This window comes from Delphinapterus leucas, chromosome 1 (assembly GCF_059928025.1).
Source record: "Delphinapterus leucas isolate spDelLeu-1000000601 "Yukka" chromosome 1, BTC_Dleu_Yukka2, whole genome shotgun sequence".
Classification (NCBI taxonomy): domain Eukaryota; kingdom Metazoa; phylum Chordata; class Mammalia; order Artiodactyla; family Monodontidae; genus Delphinapterus; species Delphinapterus leucas.
In genome coordinates this window covers 84260465-84283336 of record NC_143129.1, presented here as the reverse complement: position 1 = coordinate 84283336, position 22872 = coordinate 84260465, and the positions used below count along the sequence as shown (strand labels likewise).

At 41.0% G+C, this 22872-nt stretch overlaps 1 protein-coding gene across 1 annotated transcript; it reads right to left on the bottom strand.

Moving 5' to 3' along the window:
* Positions 1 to 22556, bottom strand: PRKAB2 (protein kinase AMP-activated non-catalytic subunit beta 2). The gene is made up of 8 exons (XM_022583908.3): positions 22479 to 22556; positions 22029 to 22211; positions 18220 to 18386; positions 17331 to 17424; positions 16974 to 17094; positions 13240 to 13373; positions 12502 to 12570; positions 1 to 10179 (listed from the first exon to the last, which is right to left on the bottom strand). The coding sequence occupies exons 2-8, from the start codon at positions 22182 to 22184 to the stop codon at positions 10102 to 10104; spliced, it is 819 nt and encodes a 272-aa protein (XP_022439616.1). The 5' UTR covers positions 22185 to 22211; positions 22479 to 22556; the 3' UTR covers positions 1 to 10101.
* Positions 22557 to 22872: the final 316 nt, after the last annotated feature.

Below are 22872 nucleotides of genomic sequence, written 5' to 3'. Positions count from 1 at the left end.
AAATGAAGAACAAAGTTGGAAAACTCATATTTCCTGATTTCAAAACGTACTACAAAGTTACAGTAATCAAAAAGTGTGGTATTGGCATAAAGACAGACATATAGACCAATGGAATAGAATAGAGACCAGAAATAAACTCTTACATATATGGTCAAATGATTTTTGACAAGGGTGCCAAGAGCATTCAATGGATGAAAGGACAGTCTTTTCAACAAAGAGTGCTGGGGGAAATGGATATCCACCAGCACTAGAATAAAGCTGAACTCTTATTTAACACCATATCCAAAAATTAACTCAAAATTGATCAAAGACCTAAATGTAAGAGCTAAAACCATAAAACTCTTAGAACAAAACAGGGGGAAAGCTTCATGACATTGGATTTGGCAATGATTTCTTGGCTATAACATCAAAGGCACAGGCAACAAAAGAAAAAAATAGGTAAATTGGACTTTATCAAAATGAAAAATTTTTGTGCATCAAAGGACTTCTATCATCAGAGTAAAAAGGCAACCCACAGAAAAGGAGAAAATATTTGCAAATTATATATCTGATATGGGATTAATATCCAGGAAATATAGAGAACTCTTAAAACTCAACAACAAAAAACATACAACCCAATTTAAAAATGGGCAAAGGACTTGAATGGACATTTCTTCAAAGAAGATACACAAATGGCCAATAAGCATGTGAAAAGATGTCAACATGACTGATCATCAGGGCAATGCAAATTAAAACCACAATGAGGTTTCACTTCACACTCATTAGGATGGCTATTATAACAATTTTAAAGGTCTCTAAACAAGAAAACAAAACAAAACAATTTCTACTACAGAGGTTGAGAATGTTTCCAGGAAAATTATGTACTCTATGATACCCCCTCTATCTCTTCCTGAGCACATATATGAAGTTACTTTCTTACAGAATAGCCTTCAAATTAAACAAAATTCTTTATGTTCTCAAGGACAGTGTTTTCTCTTACCTAGTCTGGCAATCTTAATCTTTTAGTTCATTGAAATTTAATATAATTACTATTATAGCTGGGTATATGTCTACCACTTTATTACTTGGTTTGTATATTTACCATATGTTTTATGTTCCACTTTCCCCTCCTTCTTTGCTTTCTTTTTGATTAGACAAATATTTTATGTTATTACATTTTCTCCTCTTAACTTACCTTACCATTCTTTAAGAGTTTACCTTAGAAATATCAACATGCAACATTTTTTATTTAGTATATTTTTATACAAATGATTACTTTCACAATACTGCTAGAATTCCAACTAGGATTATTTTCATTCTTTCATAAAAAGTAGTTTTAGAGCTTCACTGGTGGCGCAGTGGTTGAGAGTCCGCCTGCCGATGCAGGGGACGTGGGTTCGTGCCCTGGTCCGGGAAGATCCCACATGCCGCGGAGCGGCTAGTCCCGTGAGCCATGGCCACTGAACCTGTGCGTCCGGAACCTGTGCTCCGCAACGGGAGAGGCCACAGCAGTGAGAGGCCCGCGTACCACAAAAAAAAAAGTAGTTTTAGTATGTTTGTAATATCCTTTGCTGGTGAGTCTTCTCAGTTTTTGTTTGTCTAAAAACATAGTTATTTCACCGTCATTTTAAAATTCTTAACATTTTTTGATTTATTGAGGTATAATTAACTACACATATTTAAAGTGCACACTTGATCTGTGACGCATCACCACACTCATGATAATGAATATAACCATCATCCCCCAGAGTTTCCTCCTTCTCTTTCGTAATCTCTCCCTCTTTCCTATCCCTACCATTGATACCTCCATCCCTAGATAATCACTGATCTGATTTCTGGATCATATGGTATATGTTCTTTTCTGTTGGCTTCTTTTGCTCAGCCTAATGTTTTAGAGATTTAACCATGTTATTATGTTGTGATGGTTTATTTTATGTGTCAACTTGACTTGCCCAAATAGGATGCTCAGATAGGTGGCAAAACATTATTTCTGTGTGTCTGTGAGGGTGTTTCTGGAAGAGATTAGCATTTGGTTTATTAAGCTCTATCTCTGTGCAGCTTTCTCCTCCTTGGTACTCTACCCCGTGCATTCTGCATTGTTGGTCTTTGCAGACTTACCAGGCTGGAAATTCTCAAGGTATTCAGCCTGGGCAATTAAAGGGCTCACTTCATTTGTTTCCTGTATTTCAGGGATTACTGTCCTTCACTGCTTGTTTTTGAATGTCTCAAAACCATTATTTAATATATTTTGTCTGGATCTTTGGTTGTTTTAGATGTGAGGATAAATCTAGTCCCTGTTATTCTATTTTGACCAGAAATAGAAGTCTCCTGGTAATTTTTGATTGGATGTCAAATATTGTGACTCTTTACATTGTTGAGTGCTGGATATTTTTGTACTCCTATAGGTATTCTTGAGTTTTGTCTTGGCATGCAATTATTTGGGAACCATTTGACCTTTCAAGAATTTTTAGTATAGTTCTTTTGTGTCCCATCCCGCATTAGTCCGATACTTGACAATGTCTTGGGACCATGTGCTTCAATCAAACCCCTTTTCTCTAGTTAGTCTTTACTACCTCAGAACCAGGAGACTTTGGGACATTTCACTCTGCTTTTTATAAGCTCTCATGCTAGCTCTTAAGCCTTCCATGCAGTCCAGACTTCAGTAAGTGTCCTTTAGGGAAAACTAGCTGTGCATCTGATGCCCTTCAAGTTTTCAACTCATCCCTCTATCACCACATACCCACTAAGAGCTTTGTTGGTTTCACTTTACCCCCATCAGATACCCTCTGCCTGGGCAAAGCTCAGTCCTCAGCCCATGCCCAGAATCAGCAAATAGCTACAGGGAATAAGATGGCTAGTGATCTCAGTTCACCTTGGGCAGTTCTGCCTTCCCTCCTGAACATTAGATCATTTAGTCCTGGCTGCAGCCACAGTTCTTTGTTACATCTAAAAATAAGATGCCACTCTCAGAATCCATTCTGTGCTCAGACTGGCTCTTGATCAGGTAGATCCCTGGATTGTCAAATTCCTTTACTCTCCTCAGATATCCTAACTCTAGGTCATTCTCCCAGACAACCTACAGGAACCAGCTCTGCTAATTGGGGGAGAAAAAGAAACACCATCTTCAGGTTGCCACAAATGTTTCCATTTGTGGATACAACAAAAGACCCCGAACATTCAAAATATCTCCAGTCTGTCCCCTGACCCTCAGAAATATTTTCTGAGATCCTGTTGAATGTAACACCCATTCCACTACCCAATCCCAAAATGTAACTTGTAACTGTGACCCAGACTATTGTAATCGATGACAAAGATCCCTGAAAACAAGAACTAAGTCAGGTCTGTCGTCATACTTTTGAGGATCAGTTGGCCTGGAGTTAAGACTTTTACCCCTAAGATCCAGGTATACAGGTCTGCAGTAATCTCTGTGGCTCTTTCAGGTGTTTAGACTTCTCACCTGATGTTCTGATCCTAAACTATCACTAGCGGGAGGGCTTTGGAAGTTGTAGTGAAGGGAAATTAGTTTTGGAGTAGTTGAGAATTTGGTGAAAAACTACTTCGGGTTTTAAAATATCATATAGCATATGGCCTTCTGACAAAGAACCTTGCCCTCCTCCCTAGAAAGTCAATGAAGAGAATACTCTCAAGACAGGAGTCTCCTTCAGCATATGACTGAGTGCCTGAAGAATTCTTACTGGTAAAAGAGCACAGAGAAGTTCATCTGTAAGTACCCTGGAGCCAGGGAACGGGTTAGGGAAAGGGAGGTGGTACTCCAGATCTGCATATGTGCTGCTGGATGAATAGGGACCAAATAGGGCAGCGGAGAGACTCACAACGTCTCCCAACCACCTGTGTCATGGGTAATTGTCGATGCAGGGGAGGAGTTTGTAAGGGATACAACAAAAGACCCCAGATCAACCGGGCCAGAAGGAAGCACTTTGGGAAGCATATGTCAGTGCAAGTGTGGGTCTTGACAGAATTCTGGTGCCATTTTATTGTTTCAGTGACCAGGGTACATGATGTTCAGGAGACCATTCTGTTAGTGCCTGAGTCCACGTTACACCTACCACTGTCTACCTCTGGTCTGCAGGCAGTCTTTTGACCTGCTGTTGAGCTTTGAGGCTAACTGTTTTGGTCCATTTCTACTATCACATGTCTTCATTACCTGTCCTTCTACTTTACATCTCCACTTCTCTCTTCAACTCCCTCTATTCTTCTCACCCTCTAGTCACTCCCACAGTACCATTCCCTTCTCTCCCTTGAGGAAATTTAACTCAGTTGAATCTTTACAGCAGCAAATACAGGGTAGCCCTGTTGTGTTATCTGACGAAAAGTCCAGAGACCAGCTATGTAAAAACCCCATGAAATAAAGGGATGGAAAATAAAAAGGATACTATAATCATGGCCCTGAACAAAGACATCTGAGGGAAGTGATTGCTGTCAGAATGAAGTATATAACCTGCTTTCAAGTACATATCTGACAGAGAAAGGAGTAGGGAAGTTCCAGGATAATGGATATATATATCTCTGGATATATGTTAGAATCACCTGGGGAGCTTAAAAAAATATAGATACCTGGATCCCATAGCAGAGATTTTCATTTAATTGGGGTGGAGGTAGTAGAGTGGGCATCAGTATTTTTATAGAATCTGTATAGGTAGTATTAATGTCAGCCAGGGTTGAAAATCATTAGACTAGGATCTCAGCTAATCCAGCACAGGATTATGGCTAAGTGTGCAGTTTACAGAAAGTGCTAAAAATCAAATCAGAGTTTGCATTCCTCTAGTTAATGTTGGCATAGCCTGGAACAAAAAGAAGAGGAAAGGTGGCAGATGGAGGGATGACACCATGTGTCCCTTATACCTATTACTTTTCTCTTTATTCAAAAGTATCTGTGTGGCAATTTACATTCTTTAGATCCTGAGGCTAACTGAGTGGATAGGTCTTGATAATATAATCAGTAATCAATGACGAACTCAAATATTATTGCTGTATAATACTTTTATTCAACAGTTTTACGGGAAAAAAAACCCCTCACATTTCTGTATGTGTTATATCACATAATTTTCAGACATGTCAGAGTCCAGTGAAAAATTACATTTGGAGAAAAGCTTTAAAATTCATTCTTGTATGCCACTCCTTTGTGAAATACCGAAAAGCAGCTCTGTATCGCAGCACTAAAGGTTACAAAAAGCACCATTTAAAGGAGGACTCACATGTTTAATTCCCTTTATAGTCTTATTCCCCCTTTGTAACAGAGCTGTACTCACTCATAATGCTTCAGTGTAGTAACAACCAACATTCTCCAATTTACCGAAATTTAAACAAGTTTCACATATGGGGCCCAGTGTGGAGATTAGGACTAATCAACATTAGTGGGCTTTGGCTGTTCTAAAACCACAACCTGGGTAGGTGTTCTGTAGATGGGAATAGAAAAGAAATAGGATGATGAACACATAATGTAATACTTATAGTAGGTACCTCCTCGACCATTTTAACCTGACTATAAAATCCACATAGCATTTAGTTTTTCATACCAATCTTACTGCAAAAGCACTGTGCTACACAAAATTCGACTCCAGCTAATGTTGGAACTAAAACAAAATTTAATTTTTAACAAAACGTATTCATTCAAAGCACAACTGAGGGGCTTCCCTGGTGGCGCAGTGGTTGAGAGTCTGCCTGCTGATGCAGGGGACACGGGTTTGTGCCCCGGTCCGGGAAGATCCCACGTGCCATGGAGCGGCTGGGCCCGTGAGCCATGGCCGCTGAGCCTGCGCATCTGGAGCCTGTGCTCCGCATTGGGAGAGGCCACAGCAGTAAGAGGCCCATGTACCGCAAAAAAAAAAAAAGAAAGAAAAAGCACAACTGAGTAAAGCAAATCAAGACAAAGCCCAAATTTGAATCCTAGAGGGATTCCACTGCGAAGAATTGGATTTCGTAAGTAACAGACTCTTGGAATTCTTTCCTTTTCTGTTTTCTTATAATTTTTAAAGATTTGGCCTTTTTACTCCAAAAGTTTCAGTTCATTTCAGAAATCACAGCCCTTCAACCTCCAGTTGTGACTGGTGCTTAAGGAGAGACAAATGCCTAGATCCAGAGTTTTAAAAGACCCTAACTCCTATCCCTCCCAGGTCCTCCATCCCATGGGTAACTAGAGTCAGCAGTTCCTAGAAGACAGCAACAACTTGGCTTTAAGGAGGAGTCACAATAATGCAGGAACCAACTGTGTATCTGCTCTTAAGCCTAGGCCCCAAATCACTAGAACGTGAGGATTTAGAAATCTCTGAGAATAGAATGTATTTCAAACATACGCAAACATAGACTACTGCATATCATTTTTAGTTGAGGTCAAAAATTTAAAAGCTCTACTTCCCCAATTAAAAGCAGGGGATTCTATATCATTAATGTGTCTCCTTCATTTATACCCAGATAAATGTAAGACCGGTCTAGAGGTAACACTTCTTTCTGAATTTACCTTCATTTTAGCAGCATATGTGGAGTACCAACACTTTTCAAAGATTTTATCTCAGATCCATTAGGTCTACGAGACTAGAAATAATTGGGGTGAAGTGAGTGGGCCTGGGTTTGTAGGATCCTGTCAGAAACCTCTCTTGGATTCTTCTTTTACAGAGCTTCTTTACCATATATAAGCACTGTTTTAAAAAAAAGCCAACACTGTTGAGGCCAGGTATGACCTTCAGGGGTTTTGCCTACAGTGATTAAATCTCATTCAACTTTAAGCTTAAAACAAGCTAATAACCATACCACAGAAGTTCTCCTTACCAGCAAGATGACTAATATTTGTTTTAGGTAATGTTTGACTTTAGACCCTGGTAAAGTCTGCCTGACACATGAAGTTAAAGCACAACATAGGAGAAAGTGTAGAAAATAGAAACAAGAAAAAGATTTTTTATACTGTAAATTCTGTACAATGAGATCCAAAGACACCAGTATATGTTTGATTTAATTTAAAAAAGGATACTTTTAGTTCCGAGTTACTTAAGCCTTAACTTTCCTAGTACCACTCCTCAGCTCAGTTACTCTTTCTTTTTCCCATAACTCCTAAACCATGATATAGTTCAAGAGTCAGCCCTCCCTAAGAATTACATTCTTACTCTTTGACTGTGAAACTCTTATAGGCAAAACACATTTTAAAAACCCTAAAAAAATCTTTTTCCTTTATTCGTTTTCAAAATCTGTCAAATTCTTCTGCAGAAAATAAACTATCCCTTTAACCAATATAAAAGAATGAGTGAACTGTACTCTTGGGTACCTTCCTCCCTCCCTCGCAACCTTCTAGAACAGTTTCTAGGGGACAGACTGAGAGTATGATAGGAATTCTCAAGGCCGTGGTATGTTAGTCAGCAGTACAGAGAAGGGACAGGGCTGAATGAGTCATCATCCAATTCCTCTTACTGATCCCTTTCCATACCAGCTGGTAGGCTCCAGTTTCACATCTGGCTGAAAGATTACCTCAGAATTTTGAAAACTGACACTTTCTACACATTTCCAGATTAGAAGGATCTGAAGGTCACCAGCACCAAAACCTACTGTCACTGGAGACAGACCCATTTCACAGAAGCCTCTGGCCTGAGAGAAACTGAAGGAATCTCTTTTCCTGCCACACTCTAATTATCCGTGCAGAATAGAGATTTTAATACAGGAACACAGAGACAATTACACGTCAATACTGCTGACAAGACATACGAGTACAACAAAATCCTCTAGGTGACAACCAAGATTTTAAATCCTCCTAAGTGGCCCACTTGTTTAATGGGTAATGGAAAAAACAAAATTCTAGTATAACTGAAGACAATGTAGATCCTGAGAGTTGGCAGTAACAGAATTTGGCCTGGATTTTTAAAATGGCACACCATTCTAAAAGTGATTGGAACCATAAAACGTTCTCCACAAAAGCCTTTTGAGGCGGATGGTGGCCCTGAGTGGCTAAAGCAGTATTTACTCTCAGCAATTAACCACCAAAGCACTTAGCAATTTACATTCCCAGCAAGACAACAATCCCATACCCTACTGCCTCACACACAGGATCTAAGAGTTCTACATACTGGAAGACAACTGTATCATCAGCTTTACGTGGGAAAGACAGGAGGTAGCTAATTTACCTGTGGGTGCCCTTTCAGTGGGGCTGGGCTCATCTTAGCAGTCAAGGAGCCTCTCCAGCAACAAGTTTAGCCTCCTTCAGTATTGAACGTTTGGCTTGCATTTATCTGTAATGGAAGAGCCACAGAAACTTGGGGAAAAATATCTTATCTCTGAATCTCAAAAGTGGAGTGAATAGATACTTTTTACTCCACAAATGGAAATCACTGACCCCACTTCATCAACAAACACTTTCTGGAAGATAAAGAACAAGATAACTCTGTTAGCATTTAGTGCATGAAAGGGATACTTTTCATGGCTGGGAACACCAAGGGTAATTTCTTGCCTCTTGAATCCTTAAGTTGAGGGACACTTTTAGGTGCATAAAATGAGCCTGAATGGGTCTGTATCTAGAGCAATGTTTACTGTAATGATGTACACAGAGTCAGCCTTATTAATCTAAGACTGTAGGGGACCAGACTAGAGAAGAAAATATTGGGAGCAATTTATCATAAGCCTGAAGTTCTCCAAATGCAGTCTCTTAAGACCAATGAAAAGGCATTTTTTTTTTTGCGGTACGCGGGCCTCTCACTGCTGTGGCCTCTCCCGTTGCGGAGCACAGGCTCCGGACACGCAGGCTCAGCGGCCATGGCTCACGGGCCCAGCCGCTCCGCGGCATGTGGGATCTTCCCAGACCAGGGCACGAACCCGTGTCCCCTGAATCGGCAGGCAGACTCTCAACCGCTGCGCCACCAGGGAAGCCCGAAAAGCCATTTTCTGATAAAAGAAAAATGTAGGCACATAAAAATCTTCCAAGGATGAAAGACATGAAAGTTTTCCCTGGCTTCACTCCCACCTTCAAAGCTATCTGCTCTGTGAAAGAAAACATGGAAGCAGGGCCAAACCAGGTGGGAAAAAGTATGGGAATGTGCCAATACAGCCTAAACTGTGGCACCAAACCAAAACAAAAAAGTAGACTTGCATTCTGCCTTTCATATAAGGCTGAGACATATTTTCTTCAGTAGAAGTTAAAATAAGTGGTGACAAAGTGTCATGGGCCTGTGCTGAGCTTAAAAAGGAGACTTTCTGGCCACCCTAGTCTGTAAGGTGGGTCAGGTCTCACACAGCCTTTTGTTTGTTTGTTTGTTTGTGGTTATGCGGGCCTCTCACTATTGTGGCCTCTCCCGTTGTGGAGCACAGGCTCCGGACGCGCAGGCTAAGCAGCCATGGCTCATGGGCCCAGCCGCTCCGTGGCATGTGGGATCTTCCCAGACCAGGGCACGAACCCATGTCCCCTGCATCGGCTGGCGGACTCTCAGCCACTGCGCCACCAGGGAAGCCCTCACACAGCCTTTGAAAGGGGTCACTTACCCACTGAGTTTTGTGTTAGGCAAGAGTCAGATATAGGATCTGAAGGAGGTTAACAAAGCAAGAATGTGAAATGAGAGGAAAAAGGGTTCTTGTGGGGTACCTGGTATCATAAAAAAAACACAGATTGTGCACATACTCTGGGAATACAGAGAACCCATGCAAGAAAAGCTGCTCCTGCAAGGAGGCAGCTGTAAGTAGGGCAGCACTCTGGCACAAGTCCATCCCTTGGAGAGCCAAGGTAGCAGTGATAGAATCTCCACCCAACAAGGATCCTGAGAGTTTGCTCTTCATTCACTTTAGGAAAAAAGCTTCCTGTAATGGTTCTTCCTGCAGCTCTCCCCAACAGATCTTGGTGAGTTCCCACAGGCAGAGAGAATACATCTAGCTAGGAGGCTTCCATTAACTTTCCTCTCGTGTGTGTGTGTGTGTGTGTGTGTGTATATGATTTTTTCTTAAAATAAATTCCATGAACTCCTAAAGCTCTCATTTGCAATCAAATGCAAAAGCAGAGCATCCTACTCAGAGGCTCTGAAACACACATATTAGCCTCAAAGCAAATCAGCCTTCCAGGCCCAGGTAAGACTGGTCTAGTCCAGAAAGGCAAGGGAGATGCTTCTCCTGAATCCTGGGAGGCAGGAAGGAATCCCTTCAGATGGGCTTGTACAGCAGAGTAGTGACATACTTCTTCTTGTAGCGATGCGTTGCGCTAAGGACCATCACACTGTCCTGCAAGGGAAATAAACATATGTAATTAATTCACTAGTTCAGGACGTAGGCAGCTGTTCCCAGCTATTAATCCTTCACAACCGCTCACTTTTAACAGAGTTAGTTTGATATTATAAAAAAAAGGTTGGTTTTGGATTCAAATCAATTTAAGTTTTGATCCTGACTCCTACTGTTACTCTATTTGTGACCTTGAGTAATCTACTTAATGTCTCTAAGTTTTTTCTATCATTACAAAGGACAACACCTACCATTAATACGGCTCTGATGATTACATGAAAATAGCTGACAGAGAAAGTACGTGCTGAAAAAATATTAGTATCCTACCTCACTTCCTTCCCCACCTCACATTCAAATATTGGGCTTAAAACTATGATGGAAAAAAAGGGCTTCCCTGGTGGCGCAGTGGTTGAGAGTCCGCCTGCCGATGCAGGGGACACGGGTTCGTGCCCTGGTCCGGGAAGATCCCACATGCCGTGGAGCCGCTGGGCCCGTGAGCCATGGCCGCTGAGCCTGCGCATCCGGAGCCTGGGCTCCACAATGGGAGAGGCCACAACAGTGAGGGGCCCGTGCACCGCAAAAAAAACAAAAAAAAAAAACAAAAAAAACAACTATGATGGAAAAAAAGAAATATCCTGATATCTATCTCTAGAAGGAAGTCCTAAAAGCAATGAGAAAAAAGGGCAGTGATCCTTTTGAAAAACCATTTCCAAGCCCCATTTAATACCAGGGATGAACTTTAAAAAAAGTCATCTCTGATCAAGAGGGGACTCAGGAATCATCTTCTATCCTTGAACAAAGTGGACCCTAAAATCCTCCTTGGAAAGACACTCAATCCAATGGATCAATTCCAAACAGCTTAAACAATCTGAGAGAACCAGGGATAGGTCATGGCCAAGCTGAACCACAACAATCAAGACCTTGACCTGGGTCAGAACCAGTGTGAAGAGTAAGAGGTACCATTTCCCAAGCAGTGTTACAGACCCTGGGTGTACCATAGAAAGAGATGGCAGACCTGTGGACATCACCTGATAGCCAAAGAGCAGATACAGGAGGCAAAATTCAGTTAGATCACAAAGAACCCAAGCAAATCCAATTAAGAAACCAGTGCCTCTTCCTATTTTCCTCTATATTGTATCATCTACAATGAATACTTCTCAGATTGACATTCTGTGACCATAGTATGCAGATCACAGCCTAAAAATGATAGAAGCAAGGCAGGTAAAAAATTCAACTCCAGAAAGAGTTTGGTGGAAATGAGAAGTGGGTGAGAGAAAGATCTACTTGGAAGAACCAGCACAATGGTCTCTAGGAAAGGACATGGAATAAGGATGGGAGGACTGGACCTCAGTCCTCTCTCTTGTACTTATTGGCAATATGACCTTCTATGAGCCTTAGTTTCCTTATCTATAAAACAGGGTTAAAAAATAATACTTAGCCCACAAGGTTATTATAAAAATTAAATTCAATAATACACATTTAGTAAATACCAGGTAATCTGTTAAAGACAGCTGTATCAGTGACTTCCCTAATCTGGCTGCACATCTAAGAAATATAAGCAGCTTAAAAATATTACTGAGGCCCATCCTAGATGCACTTATTCAGAATCCCTGGGGATGGAGCCTCTGAATCTATATTTTCCCAAACTTCCCCCAAGTGATTCTGATGATGTTCAGCTTAGTTTGGTAACTACAGAACTATATAAAATATTATTCCAATAGCCAGACCACAAAGACATGACAAGACTGAACAGATATTTTCAATCCAGAATCTAAAGCAGCAGAGAAACCAAGAAGCATTCTAAGAGCTGGAACTGGGATGTGGGGGGACAGGGCAAGTCTGGTCACATTTCTCCTCTAAGTAGTAGATAGGAAAGATGCAAGCACTTGAGTATATATGACTCAGGCAGGTGAAAGCAGCTCATGTCCACCTCTAAAAAAGTGGAAGCCTTAATATCACATTCAAGCATTCTTTGAACTGGAAGGTAAACTTGCTTTTTCTGTAAATGAAATCCTAGTACTATGAACTCAAACTTAATTAAGTAGGTGGTGCAAAGGTTATAGCTACCCAGAAAGAAACCAGGAAGCAAAAAAGTCCATTCAATCACAGCGCAATTCAGCTAGCCAGAACTCAGATATCGAGACTAAAATTTAAAACAAACAAACCCACTAGTTAAAGAAAGAAACTTCTTCTCCTATAAATTGACCATTACTGCCAGCTTCAGCTTCAGTGAAGTAGCAGAGCAAGTAGCCACTAGGGAACACGTGTTCAACTCTTCCCCTCCCATTTTGGGGAACTATGTGAAGAACCAGGCCCACCACTTACCTTAATGGACAATGCATAGAGATGGTTCAGCATAACATGATTGGGCTCGGGGAGCAAGGCTGGATCACACTAAGAGGGGTAAAGAAAAACAAACCCAAAAAACACCACTAAATGCGGTTAAACGCACAATCCTAAACCAGTTTATTCTTCCTCAGAGATCTTTGGGACTGTTGAGAGACTCAAAACTAGAATGTATTATTTCCTTTAAATAATGCACTCATCCTAGTATATATAAATAATACATTCTCATTACAGAAAATTAGGAAAATTCTGAGTCCAGGGCAGAAACCCTTAGCCTCACTACCTATTCATCCTCTTTAACAGACCTTGCCCACAACACATATAGAAGATTTGTGTAAGAGGCAAAAATAATCTTAGTGGGAATCAAGTGAATTGACTAGAAATGTAAATTATATGCAAAATATACTTCTTTTGGATATCCCCAAATGATAAATACTCCTTATCTTATGTTGGAATAGAAGTCTTAGAAACTGGTTCTAGCAATCCATAGCTCTGAGCCTGATATATTAGGACCAGAAGACAACTATGAATTTAGGTAACAGTATTTGGAAAAGTCGCAACTCAGCCCTGGAAAAAGGAACTTGTAAAACTACTGATACGTATATGATTTATACTCAACACACCTTTGTAATAATCCCAACCTCTAGGATTACTACACTGTAGCTCAAATGGTCTAGTAACCCCCAGATGCCCCAGCAATACTCTTAGGATACTCACAGATATATTAGTGTCCTTGTTAAGAATAACTTGGAGAAGGTGAGGAGGCAGGATGGGTGGGGATTTGAATCTCTCCTCTGATCGAAACACATACATTTCTTGACCATAAGGCCCTGGGGGTGAGCTGGAAAGGTCTGGAAGATATTTATTCAAATATAAGGGTAAGTTGGAGAGCTATTAAAGATGCATGAAAAAACTGTCAGTAAATGGCAGCTAATATTAAATATGGTAGAAGTCAAGAATCAAACTTGTGACTTGTTGGGTCTACAACTGTAACGCAAACAAAGAAAAAGTCTGCGTCATCCTGAACATAAACCATGAAGTTCCTCAACATGGTAACATGACGTGAAGGATAGGGGAGGAGATGAGGGGTAAAAGATGTAGGTTCAGGGAAGAGCTACTCCATTTATCAATTGTATGACTTGGGACAAATCCCTCTTCTATAGTCAGTTTCCTCATTCATAAAATGAAAATAACAATCTCTGCCCTATTTCACAGCGCTTTTATAGGAATCAAATGAGACAACAGATGTGACAATGCCTTATAAACTATCAAACAATATGAAAATATTAGATTTGTTCTTTTTTCCAGTCAAGCAGCAAGGTTATAAACTCTAAGACTACTGATACTACGATGACTGCAACAAAAAGGAAAAATTAATAACAATGTAGTAGTCATTAGGGGAATGCAAATCAAAACCACAATGAGATACCACTTCACACTCATTAAGATGGCTAGAATAAAAAAAGACAGACAATAATAATTATTGGCAATGATGTGGAGAAGTTGGAACCTTTGTATTATTCCCATTGCTGGTTGGAATGTAAAATGGTGCACCACTTTGGAGAACGGTTTGGCAGTTCCTCCGAAAGTTAAGCACAAAGTTACCATATGACCCAGCAATTATACTCCTGGGTACATGCCCAGGAGAAATGAAAACATATGCCCACACAAAAACTTGAACACAAATGTTCATAACACCATTATTTGTAACAGACAAAAAGTGGAAACAATCCAAATGTCCGTCAGCTAATGAATGGATAAATAAAATGGTATATCCATGGAATGAATTATATATATTACAACATGGATGAACCCTGAAAACATTATGCTAGGTGAAAGAAGCCAGACACAAAAGACCACGTAGTGTATGATCCCATTTATATGAAATGTCCAAAATAGGCAAATCCATAGAGACACAAAGTAGATTTGTGGTTGCCAGAGGCAGAGGGAAGGAGGCAATGGGAAGTGACTGCTAATGGGGATGGGGCTTCTTTTGGGCGTGATTAAAATACTCTGGAATTTGGACTTCCTTGGTGGTCTAGTGGTTAAGAATCCGCCTGCCAATGCAGGGGACACGGGTTTGATCCCTGGTCCGGGAAGATGCCACATGCTGCAGAGCAACTAAGCCCATGTGCCACAACTACTGAGCCTGCGCTCTAGAGCCCACAAGCCACAACTACTGAGCCCATGTGCCTAGAACCCGTGCTCTGCAACTAGAGAAGCCACTTCAATGAGAAGCCCACACACTGCAATGAAGAGTAGCCCCCGCTCGCTGCAACTAGAGAAAGCCTGCATGCAGCAGTGAAGACCCAGCGCAGCCAAAAAAAACAAAACAAAACTCTGGAATTATATAGTGATGATGGTTGCACAACTCTGTGAATATACTAAAACGTACTGGATTGTACACCTTAACAGAGTGAATTTTGTGGCATGTGAAATTATATCTTTAAAAAATGGAAAAAGTGTATGCAGACAGAATAGAAATACACAAAAATGCAGAGAACTATAATTTTTTGCTTAAAAATTTTTAATGTTTTTTACAGTTTCTAGTAAAAAGGATTTTAATAACCAGTTCAGCATAAGAACTCAGATTTCAATTAAATATACCGTGGGACAAAAGAAAAGAGTAGCAAAAATACTGTTATATTAAACAATATCTTAAAAATGTATAGAACTTGAAACTTTTCAAAGTACTCTCAGGTATTTTATCATAGATCCACAAAAACACTCTTTGCAAGTACATAGAACAGTTTTGTGTTTTTTTTTTCCCTTTCCATCAGAAAAAAAAATGGTTAAGTCATTTACCCAAAGTCACATACACGGCAAAGATGGTCACTGAGTGCAGATTAAAACCCATTATCTGAAGATTCCTAATAAAATGTATTCTAAACCCTACCTCAGTGGATCAGGAAATTGGGTGAAAGTGGGAAGAGAGAAATATCAAAAGTATGCTAGTCCTCTTTCTCTATAATTATGATTATATGTCTACTATTCATTGGTTGCTTTGCTGGAATCATATAATGCAAAAATTTAGAGTAACCAGTGGCCTCATCATTCAATTCAGTATTTTTAAACTCTTCTAAATCTCTGCACCACCAGTTAAGAACAATGTCCAGCCTTACTTTCTGAGCTTATATAATGAAAACAATATCTTTGTAATTTTCCTAAACAATTATTATACTGTTGCTTATTCTTCTAGAAACTGTATAAGCCACTCTTGTGTCCTGAGATTCTAATATGTCTCACTTCAGGTACTGTGTCTCCTCAGCTGTGAATCGCTGAGAGTCTAAGCCTCTGATTTTACTGATAAGGAACCAAGAACCAAAAAGGTTGATGGAGTTGTCCATGATGCAAAGCTAGTTAGTAGCAGAGGCAGGCTTTGAACTCACAAGGGAGAAGTGTGCTTACTGGAAATACAGTTCTTTATACAGTCATAGCCTTTATTGTAAAACAACAAAATTGGTAACTGTGAGTATGGATAGCAAATCACTTTTCTGGTTTTATAGCTAAAGTAAGGAGAGATGAAGGCCTTGGAAAAAGCACTGGGAGAAACAAAAGGATACAAGTCTTTTCCTCTACGAAGGGATTTTTTTTTTTTAACCCAAAACTTACAAAACTTCAGTTAACATATACACAAAAGAAATGTGAGGTTTGGGAACTTCCCTGGTGGTCCAATCGGTAAGACTCCATGCTCCCACTGCAGGGGGCCTGGGTTTGATCCCTGGTTGGGAACTAGATCCTGCATGCATGCCGCAACTAAGTCCACCTGCTGTAACTAAAAGATCCTGCATGCCGCAACAAAGAGGCTGTGTGCCGCAACTAGGACACAGCACAGCCAAAATTAATTAATTATTTAAAGAAATTTTTTAAAAAAAGGAAATGTGAGGTTTTTATAACCCTCTTCCCCCAAAAAACTGCCATATATGTAGGGCCCTATAAAATTATAGAACAGCCAACTGAGCTATCAAACTGGCAGGATTAAGCTGAGGCAGCTAAACAAGGCATATGAGACACAGCTAGCCCCTGCTAGTTGATACTCTCAAAGGTCAAAGAAAAACTTGAAATATTACTAGAAATAGCTTTTTAAACTATAGACCATAGCCTATTAGTGGTTTATAAAAAGAAGGATAAAATAGAAAATAGAGTACTTTACATGAAATTAAGGCAAATATTATACTGTAAGACTTGTGTTACTGTTTTGTGTGTGTGTGTGTGTGTGTGAGTGTGTACTGGGTTACAGTGTAAACCTACTGGTTAAAAAGTTTGAAATCAAATACACTAGACAGATTTTTTTCTTGAAGACGGGTACCTAATGTTTATAGGAGAAACATATACATACAATTCATAAGATTCCTAAGGAGAAAATGAAAAAACAAACAAAAACCACTCTTGGGAAGAAACACGCATTATAAGAAAAACAGATCAAGAAAGAGCAAATACTACAAAATTACCTCGACAAGATGTCTCTGAGCTTTCCATTGAATCTAGCTTTAAAGCATCAAACACCTCAAAATCAGATTTCTTGACATGGATCAAATTGTTAATTGTGCCAAGCTGACTGGTAACCACAGGCTGAAACAATGAATGGAAAAAAAATTCATGAAACCCCATTTCAAGTACATCTCTTCTATTCAACTCTCCTCTTTTTAAAAGGGATCATATTTGGCACCACCATCTTTTATCAAGAAAGAAATCCAACAGTATAGGAGCCTATCAGTCCTGACTGCAATGATGTTTGACACCAAGGGGAATGATAGTTTAAAGGAGACTGTTAAGTCAGTGGTTACCCTCGGAGATCAAGGCCTTACCTCTGATGGATCATGAACCCATTGTCCATCCACAAAGAACTTGTACTGGTGCTCTCCCTCAGGGAGGTCCAGGATGGCAACAAAGTCATTATGGCTATAGAAGAAAACAGAAAGTTAAATAGGCCAAATTTCTATTAGAAGACAGAATATAAATGTAAAAACCACGAGGCAATCACAATATCATACCAATGATCTCCCGCATTCTTAAGTGATTGCAACCCCTGTAGTAAAAAATAATTTATAAACCCATTCTCCTTTTTTATATCACCTTGAGCATGTATTTGCTAGCCCCTCCCAATAACTTTAGTTCTTAACTAATATCTGGAAAAGAACAATAAAGATGTTAATCCTCCCGAATGTTCCACCTTAGTACAACTATTTTGCTTCAGCAAAACGGATCCCTCATGAATGTAAATAAGATAGCAAGTAGGTTCAGGATAAGAAGTGCCTCAAGGTACCCTTCCCATATTTTGGTGAGCAGATTCTAGAAAATCACCTATATACAAAGGGCCATAACCAGTTACATAATTCACTGTTGCTCTGAAAGCAACAAACAACATTACTACCTAGAACTTTACAGTGTGTTTTGTTTTAGTGCAGAAGTCAGAGCAACTGGACTCAGGCAGTTATGGAAGACTTCCCACAAGCATAGAAAGGACTTGTGTTAACACAGTCTTAAAGAAAATGACATTCTAAGTGGTAAAACATCTCTGACTCACTATGAGGTTAGAAAAAAATGTCACAGATATACTTATTGGTCACAGAAAATATTCTAGAGAGAGTCCCTAGCAGGTGGAGAGGAGTAGTCCAGCCAGGTCTCTCTCCTAAGAAAGGAAATCAAGTCTCTACTCCTGGACCCTGTAGACTCAACCAAGACACTTGTCTTCACCTCTTAATCAGTGGAATCTTGGTGCTCCAATTGTTGAAGGACCCAGAGATGAAGACCTCCTTGCCTCCTTCAGACCAGCGGATAACAGTGGGCCGGGCCTGCTGTGTGGGCTTTACGGAGTCCTCCAAATCCTGCTGCCATGATACAAACTCTTTGTCCCCAGGGAGCTGTAAGAAGGATTAGGTCATCCCTAAATTGTGACCCAGGAATTCTGAAAAGGTCACTCTCCTCCCTAGGGCAGAGAGGGGTGCTACGTTTCTGCTAAGGGTTAATAAGCCTTGAAATTAGCAACTAAATCAGATTTTAAACAAACTATAGAAAAAGAACTCATCTAGGACCAAAATGGTCAAATGGCTTATGCTCAAAGGCTACCCAAATCACAGCCTAACTTCTGAGTCTGCATGTATCACTCATTCTTTCAGAGCCTTAGGATTTCCCTTAAGAAACAAACAAACAAAAAACCTTACTTCCTCTTACCAGATTAACTCATAGGCAGACAATTATGATATGCTTCTGAGTGTCTCTTAAGAGAAAAAATATGAAAATAAAGTATGGTTCTACAAAAAATAATTAAGTTAACCACATGCAAATATGAGCAGCTCCCAATTTATCAGTTGTAATAGAAATTAGAGATGCTAAAATCCATAAGTAATTCACAATCTCTACTTTAGTTAATAGGTTACAAAAGGACATTAAAAGTATAAAAATCAGGGCTTCCCTGGTGGCGCAGTAGTTGAGAGTCCGCCTGCCGATGCAGGGGACGCGGGTTTGTGCCCCGGTCCGGGAGGATTCCACATGCCGCAGAGCGGCTGAGCCTGCGCGACCGGAGCCTGTGCTCCGCAGTGGGAGAGGCCACAGCAGTGAGAGGCCCACGTACCACAAAAAAAAAAAAAATATATATATATATATATATATAAATCAGATCATTGGTTTCATAAATTTTGAGAAATGGTTATGAAATCTTACTTGCTCACCTATGCCAGGTTTGTACTAGCTATTTCAGGAGTAGGGATGAAAATTCTGGAGCCCCAAGAAGCATCAGATCAAAAACACAGTTTCCTTTAAAAAAGTGGTTCCAATATCAAATGAAGTATGTAGGATTCCGGAAAAACAACTGACTCCTTACTTAGTTTCTTTTCATTACCATCCTTCAGAACAGGAATTGGCAAACTATGGCCAGTGAGCCAGATGCTTTTACAAATAAGGTTTTATCAGAAAATAGCCACACTCATTCACTTACTCATTTTCTACAGCTGCTTTCATGCTACAATGGCAGAAGTGAGTAGTTGTGACAGAGACTGTATGGTCCGCAAAGTCTAAAATATTACCTACCTGGCCCTTTATAGAAAAAGTTTGCTCACCCCCACTTCAGATTGGCTTAAATAACTTTGGTAAGTAAGACTATATGGTACCAAGCCAAAATATTCCCAAATAAAATAATGTGGGTTAAAAAAAAAAAAAGGACTAGTTTATTCATTTGGGCTTTACTTTCAAAATGGCTGAGGCAGACTACCTTCCATACTCTCTCAATATTCCTCAAAACTACACTATACCAGTAGCAGCATAATCCAAAGCAAGCAGAGAAAGAGAATTGAAGGAACTTTCACATTATATAAGTGGCTTAAGAGAAAAGTTTGATCTCCATTTTCTCAAAGCAGTGAACTCTTATTTGACAGGCTGCATTAGAATTACAGAAATGTTTACATATGCCTAACAATTACATATGCCTCAGATTCTGATTCAGATATAAGGTCCGGGAATCTACTTTTAAAAAGCTTCCCAGACAATAATACTGAAATTATATTAAAACTAAAGAAAGAAACCTCATCTTTAGAGATACATCCTAAAATATTTACAAATAAAGTAATATTTGATATGATGGTCTGGGATTTGCTTCAAAATAATTGGTGGAGGAAGAGTGGATTGGGGTATAGGTGACATAAATTCATTCATGATTTGATCATTGTTTAAACTGGATGACAGTTAACACAGGAGTTCATTACACTGTTCTCCTGACTTTGAAACATGGAAAATGTTTCAAATTTTCTATGCAGTGTTCAAACAAATCTCAGGTGAGTCTAATGTGCAAATAGGACTGAAAACCATTGAACTAGTAAACCAAAGAAGGCTGGCATTTGAAGCAATGTAGGCCCGCCTGCCACTGTTTCTATTACTTACTTGTATGATTTAATAGTTTCAGTTTAGAATTTGAAAGCTACAAACTATTAATATGCCTAGCTTTGGAAGAAAGCCCTTCCATGTATGATATGACATTTCTGTGGTAGGCATGAGTGCAGCTGACTAGCAAAAAGATTGTTTACTCCAAGTTAAATAGTCAGCAAAATCATCAGGAAAAGAGGCAAAACAATTAGAATTATAATTGAAAAATGTTTAAGTGAAACATTGAGGGAAGAAATAGAGTAGATTGAGAACTATAAAATTTTAGATTTGGAAGTGACCTTGGGAATTATTTGAACCAATTTTCTTATTTCACAAATGTCAAGACTGAGGTAAGGGAAAGAATGATCCAAAATAGGCTCCATTTCAGACAGAGCAACCTGGCTTTTATTCAGGACGCCAATTACTGCAGTCACAGTTTGACAAATAGACTGTACTTAAATCCTGAGTCACCAATGTAGGAAACTGGTAAAAATACAATCACCTTGAGAAAGCTCTGAAGACGTAAACGGCTGAGGAGCATAATCTCTTTGTGATTATGTTCTCAATTGTGATCCAAGAAAATAAACAGTAGAATCCACATTTCATATGTTATCAACCCGGCAAATTATTCTCTATTTACAAGAGTAGATAAAATAAAACCCCAGATGGGTGGGACAGGATGAGTGATAACATCAAACCTACCCCAATCTCCCCAACCCCTCCATTTTTCTACTTCATTCTAGTCAGACTACCAGGAGGAATTAATGTATTTAATGCCTACAGCTCTGAAAGTGATTAGAAACATTCGAATAGTAATTACATTGCTGTCAGCTCCATCTATCCTTTCTGTAGGGTGAATACAAGTTGCCACGTTCCTGAAAGTCCTTGATTGAGAGCAAGGTCTTCAGGGCAACTGTGGGTTGTCCATTTTCAGCCGCGGTAACATTATGAAGTACTACCGGAAATTAGAGAAATCCTGGAATTATTTGCTCTCCCACTTGAGAAGCAGCTGGACGTGAAAGAAGCAGCTCAGCCAAAACTACTGTAAAGTATGAGATGAAAACTAAGCAGTCAACCAAATAATGTCCTTTATTGATCCCCAAGACTAGAAGAAAGTATTCATATTAGCAAGTGGTTGCTGCTCACAGCCATGCCAAAGGGGAAGAGGATCTGAAGTGATGAGCTCTCAGAAGGGCAAAAATGATACTGATACACAACAGTTATCAGGAAAAAGAAATTCATTTACCTACCTCAAGGCAAATGTGAGGAAATGCCGCCTATGGTCAGCAACTCGGGAAACCCACCCTCTGAAGTTTTTCACCAGGGCTCACAACCTACAAATTCATCAGTACTCTAGAAGAGGGTGCCTGTTAGGAGAACCAAGGGCGACCGGGCGGAGGTTTGTTGGCCTCATTCTAAAAATGTGGCCAAAAGAGTAGTCGAGTAACAAGAACTCCGCCTCTATCCTACTTTGAGACAGCACCGCGAAAGGAATTACCACTCAATATCTCCGTCCCCGAAAAAAGCCTTTAATTCTAAAAACCGTAACCCAGGTCAGTGTGATAAGAAAAAATCAAAATAGGGAGGAGGTGCCCTGACACCCAGACTACTGCAGCATCGCCACCAACTGGGGGCGTGGGGACACTCACCTTGGAATCCGGCAGGCTGAAGACGCTGGGGTCATCGGTGCTCCCCACCATGATCTTATGTTCCTTGCCCGGGGCATGGCTGCCGGCGCCCTCGGCGCGCGCAGCCTTGGCGCCGTGGCGTTCCCCGGCCACCCGGTCGCTGGTGGTGTTTCCCATGGCGGTGCAGCTCGAGTCGGGGGCCACCTGCCGTGCGGAACAACACGGGGCTAGGGACACCCCGGCGGTCGCGTCTGGGGAGCCCCTGGCCCCGCCCCTGCGTCTGGGGACCCGGGCAAGGGAATCCCCGCCCCAGGAAAGCCGCGCGCAGGGGAGCCCGCCCTCCCTCCCTGGCCGCCAGGAACCCCCGGAACCCCCAATCCCCTTAGTTGTCCGCTGCTCAAGAAACCCGCTTTCGGAAACTCCCCCGCACCCTCCGCGCTCACTGCCCAGGGGCGCTCCCACCCCAATCACCTCCCGCGATGCTCTGCCTCCTCCCGGGACCAATGGTGCGATGGCTGTTCTGCGGATAAGGCCACCAATAAAGTTATTGAAATTGAAGCCACGCCCCGGGCTAGCGACCCGGGTTTCCTCCTAAAATGGCTACAAGGCCAGAGACGCGGGGTCGCCCCGCGCGCGTTCCCTGCGGCCGCGCCGCGGCAGCGCCCGGGGCCCGCCGGCCTCTCTAGCCACCGTCGCCTCGATGGTGGGCAGCCGCGCGCAGCCTTCAGCGCCAGGCGGGGGCGCCGGTTCCGCAATCCACCGCGTGCGGGGCCAGGGCTGCTTCGCTGGCGAGGCTGCACCGAGATCTTTGGTTGCTTGAGCCTCAGGGATTGCCATCGGGTGGGGACGGTAACCGAAGGACACG

What these genes read in the sequence shown, in the direction of transcription:
- PRKAB2 (XM_022583908.3), bottom strand. Translation starts at nt 22,184, where the DNA reads ATGGGAAACACCACCAGCGACCGGGTGGCCGGGGAACGCCACGGCGCC. An exon ending in TCAGCCTGCCGGATTCCAAG is followed by an intron (nt 18,387 to 22,028) that starts GTGAGTGTCCCC and finishes TCCTTCTTACAG; the next exon opens with CTCCCTGGGGACAAAGAGTT. An exon ending in AAGATTCCACTGATTAAGAG is followed by an intron (nt 17,425 to 18,219) that starts GTGAAGACAAGT and finishes TTTCTTCTATAG; the next exon opens with CCATAATGACTTTGTTGCCA.